The sequence below is a fragment of the Engraulis encrasicolus genome, chromosome 9 (assembly GCF_034702125.1).
Source record: "Engraulis encrasicolus isolate BLACKSEA-1 chromosome 9, IST_EnEncr_1.0, whole genome shotgun sequence".
NCBI classification, from domain to species: Eukaryota; Metazoa; Chordata; class Actinopteri; order Clupeiformes; family Engraulidae; genus Engraulis; species Engraulis encrasicolus.
In genome coordinates this window covers 37734815-37742812 of record NC_085865.1, presented here as the reverse complement: position 1 = coordinate 37742812, position 7998 = coordinate 37734815, and the positions used below count along the sequence as shown (strand labels likewise).

The window sequence follows — 7998 nt, the reverse complement described above, 5'->3', positions numbered from 1 at the left end:
GTGATGAGAACATCTCTACTTCACCCCAGAAGTCACACAAACAGGGCTTAATGTCTAAAATAGCGAACTACCACTTTAAATATTCATTTTGGCTGTGGTGGTCACAACAACTTGTAAACAACTGAAACAACTGAAAATCTCTCTCAATGCCTGGCGTACCGATCTTGGCGCGAAAATGCCCGGTCTTATTTTCTGCCCCAGTCCAGCCCTGCTGTCAGCCCCTGGAGCTTTCCTCCATCTCCACCCAGAGTGCTCACCAATATAGTGCAGCCCTCTGGTCCCCTCTGTACTCGGAGCTTGTTTAGAGGGGTTTTGGCTCTAAAACACAGGCCTTGTTTTTCCTCCATGAGCATGGCGGTTGGGGGGGCTTCAGAGAGAAATGGCTGCTTAGAGAGTGAGATCTTACACGCCTGGGTAGGTGGTGATTGTAGAGGTTGTTTACCTGAGCCGGTCGGATCGAAACTTTTGATGGTGTCTCTGTGTGTGTGTGTGTGTGTGTGTGTATGTATGTGTGTGTGTGTGTGTGTATGTATGTGTGTGTGTACGCGTACGTGCGTGCGTGCGTGCGTGCGTGTGTGCGCGCATGTGCACATGCTGGTATTAAACTCTAATGCATTTCTGAAAAATATCACCTATGTTGCACAAAAAAACATTGCTACTCTCATTTTCTGTGTCTTTCACTTCTGAAAAAAATAGACGGGGAGTATGGTGTAACAAGGCTGCAAAGCTCACCTTGCACAGTCGAGACAGCCAATAGCGAATAGTGAATGCAGACACACACACACACACACACACACACACACACACACACACACACACACACACACACACAGCCGGCACTCATGTTCAGAGAGCTGAACTGTCGAACCCAATCTGCCGCGCCGCGCGCCTCGTTAATAAGAGCCTGCATTCCTGCGTTTCTTTCATTCTTTCTTTCAGCTGCATGGCATGTTTGTAGTCATTATACCCTTGTCTTGTTGCACTGTTGTTTGCTGTTGTTCTTGTTCTCCCTCCTCATATCTCTCTCTCTTTCTCTCTCTCTCCCCCTCTATCTTTCTCTCTCTCCCTCTTTCTTTCTCTCTTTCTCTCTATCTCTCTCTCTCTCACACACACACACTCTTTCTCTCTCTTTCTCTCTCTCAGTCATTCTCTCTCTCTCATGAGCACAGGAGGAATTTTCTTTTTTTTCTACCAGTATCTACCAGAAATGCATTAGTACACACACACACACACACACAGAGAGACACAGGCACATAGACGCAGATAGGCAGACAGACAGACTGACAAAGAGAGACACACAGACAGGCTACTGGATGAACAGACACAGACACAGACTAAGACACACGCACGCATGCGCACACACACACACACACACACACAGAGTGTCTCTTAGCCTTCACCAGGGGTCCGTTTCTCGATTCTTGTCGTTGCTAACCGTCGTAAGACCGTCTTACCATTCCCTTGGATTTAGTGGTGAGCGTCGCTGTCAGGGAGAGTTGAGTCGCTCTTGCGAAGGNCTTTGCTAACGACGATAGCAAAGATGCTTTCGAGAAACGGACCCCAGAGCTGTCCATCTTTCCATCTCATGCTGAACATCTCCATCTAGTGTTGACCGGGCCTCTCCTCTTCTCTACATGTCTCCTTCTCCTCTTCACCTCTCCTCTTTTCTCCAGCTCGTTTTCACTCCTCTTCTCTCTCCCTCCTTTCCTCTCCTCTCCCTCTGCCCTCCTCTCCGACTCCTCCTGTCCATCTCTTTTCCTCTCCTCAGCTCCCGGCTCCTTATTCTCTCCGCCTCCCCTCCCCTCCCCATCTCTCCTCTCCTATCCACTTCTCTCCTTCCCTCCATCTCCTTTCTGATTCCTCTCCTCTCTGCTCCTCTTTTATGCACTGCTCTCATTCCCTCCATCTCCTTTCTGATTCTCTGACTCTCCTCTCATCTCCACTCTCCTCTTATCTTTTCTCCAGCTCCTTTCCTTTCCTTTCCTCTCCCCTCCTCTCCTTTCCTCTCCTCTCCTCTCCTCTCCCCTCCTCTCCTCTCCAACAGATGCTTGGGTCTGGTGCTGATGCTTCTGCCATGGAAAGCTAGCTCACCATGCCACATCCCCCCAAAGGCAAAGGCTGAATTTACACTCTGTTCATTTGCAACTGCTCTAGACTAGAATGGACACTTCTTCACATTTTCCTAGCAGCATGCATGAGGCTTCCCAGCAGAATCCACAGACATTTTTATAGACACCATGGGGCCACATTAATGTTCTGCCCTCTTCCCAGACTGCAGCACACAAAAAATGATTTTTGTTTTTCCTTTTCACCCGAACAACCTTTTTATTGAGGCCTACCCCATTTCTGTCACTGTGGTCTTCTGACTCTCTTCTGAACATACAGTATAAAGCTGAGTAACTGAATGAATGAGTGCGGAAGCAGTTTTGCCAAATTGAAAAGCAAGAGTTAGGCCAAATTCACAACAAGGCGTCGCGGAACGGAAGCGAGACGCATGAGGTGTTTCTGCTTAAGCTGGGCTTACACTGTGCGAGTTTTGCCACGATTTTTTGCACGACTTTTTGGGAGTCGGGCCGATTTCTTGCTCAATCGTGAGTCTCGCATCGTGCAGTGTACATGGGGTGAAGACAAGCGATTTCACCTCACGATCGTGCAATCGCAGGGTGGCAAGAAAATCAAAACTGTTTGAAATCCTGGTCGTGCCTCGTGACTAAATCGCACAGTTAAAGCAGTGCTACGACCCAATTTGACACACATGCACAAGTTAATAGAGCCGTGCGATTCGTTCTTGATCGTGCCCTCGTCTCCACCTCAGGTGCGCATGTTCCCTCCTCTGCAGCCCCGACAAACACGCGTGTCGTGTCGCACAGTCGGACCATTCTGCTCGCATCCGACCGTCAGCTCGTATAGTGTGAGGACGTGAGTCATGAGATATGAACTTTTAAATCGTGAAATTTCCTCGTGGAGTGTGAGCAGGAGCTTAATACCCACGACTGAAAATATCGCAGTGTATGCCCGGCTTTAGTTTCGGCCGGTGTGATCTACTCTGCCTTTCACACCGACAACGTCGGCGTGCGCGGCCAGTCCTGTTCAAAACCCCCCCACAGCCAAAGCTAGCGTGCTACTTTGCCATCCATTTGAATGGGACACCACCGGCCAATGCCGCCCAAAATCTGCTCGAGTTCTATTTTCCAAATGCAGCGCGGAGCGGAGCCGGGTCCCGCGCCACTGACGCCCGACTACCTCCGATTGGTGTGGAAGGATAGATATGTTTCCATGTATTTTCGCCACCGCCGGTAAAAATCGCTTCCGTCCCGTGACGCTTCACCGCCTTGGTGTGAAGCCGGCCTAAGAGGGGTGGGGGAAGAGAGAGAGAGAGTGTATGTGTGTGTGTGTGGGCATGCGTGCGTGCGTGCGTGTACATGTGTGTTTGTGTGACACCATCTCTCCCTTGCTGTATAATTAAGCCCATAGAGAGTTGTGCAGAGCAGAGGGGCACACCGGGGGCCTTAAGGGCTCTGTGGGTCGTGTGCATGTTTCACACTGTATGAATAATACAATACATATGCAGGGCCCCGACCGGCCAACCAACCAAGTGGGGTGCCGAGAAATAAATGGACAGTGTCACCACCTCCACGCCTGAGCCGCTGACAGACTAATTCCAGCCTGTGTGTATGTAGTGGGAGGTATAAGTGGACTTTCTTGTTCTTCTTTTCTTTCTTCTTTGGATTTTTAAAATCTTTTTATTATTTATTTTCCGTTTTTTCCCCCTTTTCTCTCCCAATTTTATTTCTTTGGAAAGGGGAAAGTAAGTGAAGGCCATTTATTTGCCAGCCATCCCTATTGGCCTATTTGTCCAAGTCAAATATGGTTGGAATTTTAATGGATGCAAATACAAATTGCATATGGGGTTATTGATGACCTGTTTTTAAATGGACTTTTTATGAATTAAGGCTAAAGAAAGCAGACCTGCCTTCGGCAGTAAGTTGAGTTGAAAAAAAAAAGACAATTAACTGCTCAATTTAAACTCCAGGCAGAGAGCGGACACTGACACAGTCTTTTCCTTTAATGTTTTATTCTGCAGATATAGAAAAGAGAAGTTTCAAAAAAATATGTCCAACTCCCAACTGACCACAAGAAAGCATAGACCATTCTCTATACAGCACACAACACGCATACATACGATGACCATCAGACTGTAAAACAGAAATGACACGTTCATGAAGAAACAATATCATCCAGCATTACGGCATTAAAACATAACAGCACCATGCCTCTTCATCCGTTGAGCGAGCATGGAAATTCATGCAGTTCCACAGAATTATTATTTCAGTCATGACAGACCGCTAAAATATTACAGCGAAGGGAAAAAAAAAACATAATATGGCCTAAAGACAGATTCACTTTGTCAAAGTCCTAGTAGTGGTGAATGGTTTCATTACGGTATTGCACACAAAAATGTTTTTCTGGCTGCGACAGACCACATACCTGATGAATGTTGACATAAATGTAGGACAAATAACGTTACAAACTCTTAGTTTCATAGTGACTGAACGGAGTCGGATCAATTAAGCCAATTACACCACAATCAGTAGGATGTCAAATCATTTGATTCTTCCTCACCCACGGTTTCCTGGCTGGCTTTCCATCCAATTGTAGTTTTTATTTGACAGCGCTGTCACACAAGAGATATTACTTCAGCCACTCTGTTACATTACATCACCACTAATCTCAATGGAAGTGCAATTATTCCCCCAAAAGCAGCCCTTGTCATTTCCCGGCCCGATTTATTCTTTGGTATTCTGGAATCAGAACTCTGATTTCTTTACCCATGTATTGTACTGACCAAAAACACTGCTAAAGAAAGCCTCCATTTTTTTTCCTGTCTGTGACAAACCTTGGCTAGGCTATATCTGATTTTTTTTGTTATGTACATTTAAAAAAGAAAAGAAAAAAGTTCCTCAATTAACCCACTGCTGAATCGGGGGTTACTCTACTCGGTAGAACCCCTCAGGTTCCTTCAAGTTCCCTCAAGTTCCCTCAGAGATGCCTTTACAGGGGCTCTTTACAGTGGAAACCCAGGGTTTCTCAAATAACCTTTTTAGGGGTTCTCCAGTTTGGCACTGTGGAGGAACTCCTAAAGGTTCTCCGAGGTTCCTTTTCGAGAACCGTGGGGTTCCCTCACATAGGGCTTTCAGGTCGACCAGAACGGAGCCGGTGCCGGTGCCCACACCAGTTAGGCTACGTTCGGCACTAAAGTGCTTATCTGCGAACCTCCCGTGTTCATACCGGGCTCTGAACTTTATCCGCACGTGACTGTGTTATCCATATGAACCTGCTGACGGCCACGCTGTCATCACCGTTCGTGGAGAAAAACCTAGTATTTTGCCGTTGGTATTGCGAACCAACTTTCGGGTTCGCGAACGATAAAAGCTGTGGTGTGAACACGACGGTCGGTTCGCGATTAGGTGCGGGAACGGGCACCGGCACAGTGTATGTTGTGAATTTCATTGTTTTGTGACCTACATATGCTGGGTAGTGAATGTGAACACTTTGTATTCAGCTTTGGCATCTACCCAAAAGGAGGGCTTCCATTATAAAGGCATTGATTTCTGCTTCCTTCCAATGGCCTGAAATATTGATACAGTGTTTAACACCAGGGTAAAGGATGGGCACAGTGACAACTTGTCCTCTCAAGTCCCTGTATGAATAATGTAAAACATTCTACCTTTCTCACCCCTGTAGGTACGTAAGGTAGCTTGTTCGTCTTATTCTTTGTGTCTTATGTCTTCCTTTTGTGCCTTTTATTCTGTCCTCTTTGACCCCATTGGCTAGTTAACTCTCTAATAGCTGCGTTCATAAGATCTGAAACCTGTCACTGGTGCCTTGATCTGTCACTCACCCTGTGATTACGCCCCGTCCCTACCTCCACCTGACCACACACTTTATCCTCAATCCATTGTTGGCTTTCAAGCCCATCCACAATGCCAACCAGGTTCCCCCCTAATATCTGCTGTGCCACATGTGAACAGTAGCACATTACATCTCATTAGCATTCCATTCACCAAAGGAATTGAGTAAAACCTTACTTTCTACTATTTTGAATTTGAGTACACTTTACATACAAATCTGAGAAGGTTTCCATGTTTTTGACACTGAATATCGAATGAAATACAAATGCACACATCCAAGGATTAACACTATTCAAAGCATACAGATGCCATATATCCACATACACATTCAAAGCAAGTCCACCCTCTTACCTGATTGTTTTTTTCTTTTTCTAATAATCTTACAATTCTTACATCCCCACCTATAATTGCATATGTGCAGTGGCCTTGTGCCGTACAGTATGTGCCTTGCAATTCAATGTGTCCGACCATGTGGCATAGCCTACAGACACTATACACAAGAGAGAAAAAGAAAACACAAAACAGTCATCCAAACACACATGAAAAAACACACACACAAACACACTAAGTGCACAGTGTTTTTACAGTGCTAATTCAACCCTTAGAGAGTGGTACCAACACCATGGGTGTCGAATTCAACTCTGTAAGGGTTGAATTAATTAACACTGCAGTATTGACTGTGTGGGTGAAAGGTTGCACGTACGGAGTACAGAGACGCGCCCCGTCTCGTCTACCTCTCCTCCCCACTGGCTTCTCCAACTGGGTAATTAGAGAGAGAGCTGCATTCAGGAGGAAAAGCCATTGCAGCATTCAGGAACGCCAAAAAATAAACACATATAAGCTCAGGAGAGCAAGGAGAGAATAGGAAGACCTTGAAAAGGAAATCTACATATTCAGGATACATATTCACACCGCTGAATGGGGAGAACTCTAATGGGAGAGCAGCAGAGAGAGAGAGAGAGAGAGGGAGAGAGAGAGAGAGAGAGAGAGAGAGAGAGAGAGAGAGAGAGAGAGACAGAGGCAGAGGCAGAGAGAGAGAGAGAGAGAGAGAGAGAGAGAGAGAGAGAGAGAGAGACACACACACACACACAGAGAGACAGAGGCAGAGAGAGAGAGCGCGCAAGAGGGAGAGAGAGAGAGGACTCACTCATATCTCAGTGGGGTGGATTCACTAACATGAATAAATAAAGGTTGTTGTGTGAGAGAGCACTGAGGCACTGGCATTTATGTTTGTTTTGTTGCATGTTTGTGTGTGCGTGTGTGTGTGTGAGCGTGTGTGTGTGTGTGTGTGTGTGTGTCTGCATGTGTAGACTATGTGAGGTGTCTCCACATCATTCCAATGCATGAAACAGTGACATTAGCTTCTCTCAAAACCACGCCCCAATCCTAGGAGCCAATCGGGGTGCCCGCTTCTTCTTAGTATCTCCCTCCCTCAGCCACAGTTTCTTCCTCCTGGCATCAAACAGTCCTGCAGAATTAAAAAAAAGAAACATCTGTTAAAAAGCTGAGTGAAGCACACCTCCTAGTCTGTAACCATGAGAAACGATACCTGATCAAGAGACCCTGTTTGAAAAATCAATGGTGGTGGAAGCAAGGACTAGATTTTGGAGCGGAGTCTATTTGTTGTTATGGTAATACACAAAACTTGACATCTGTCCAGTAACGGTTCTCAACTAAGATTAAGGAATCAGTGGGCCCTAACAACAGAATAGGTTTTGAGGGCTACAGCGGTACCAGAGAGAGTAGAGAGAGAGAGGTTCCATTGGCCCATTGTTTCCGGGTTCTATTATTGCAAGGGGTGGGGGTGAAATCCCCCTTTAGGCAGACCTAAGGACTGTTCTATTCAATGCTAGGATTATTATGACACGTCCCTTTAGGCAGACCGGAACCTGGTCACGTTAGGTGCCCATAGCAACCTATTACAATGGCATATCTCTATATACTTAAAGAATCTCTGGTGGTACTCTTGCCATGCAGGCTGTGTAGAAGGTGTTCTGTGGTAATAGGGTAGGATAATGAACTGTAAAAATAATGAAGTACACAACTTGTGAGTTAAAATAGATGGTTGATACTTAACTTGTTTAAC

At 46.0% G+C, this 7998-nt stretch overlaps 1 protein-coding gene across 2 annotated transcripts in view; it reads right to left on the bottom strand.

Annotated features, from left to right (window-relative positions):
- Window positions 1–4058: 4058 nt before the first annotated feature.
- dnajb6b (DnaJ heat shock protein family (Hsp40) member B6b) overlaps window positions 4059–7998 on the bottom strand; it is an 82850-nt gene continuing 78910 nt past the window's right edge. For both annotated transcript variants that reach the window (XM_063207087.1, XM_063207089.1), the window contains exon 10: window positions 4059–7380. In XM_063207087.1, coding sequence (XP_063063157.1) covers window positions 7280–7380 — 101 coding nt within the window. In that variant the 3' untranslated portion in view covers window positions 4059–7279. The remainder of the gene's footprint in view (window positions 7381–7998) is intronic.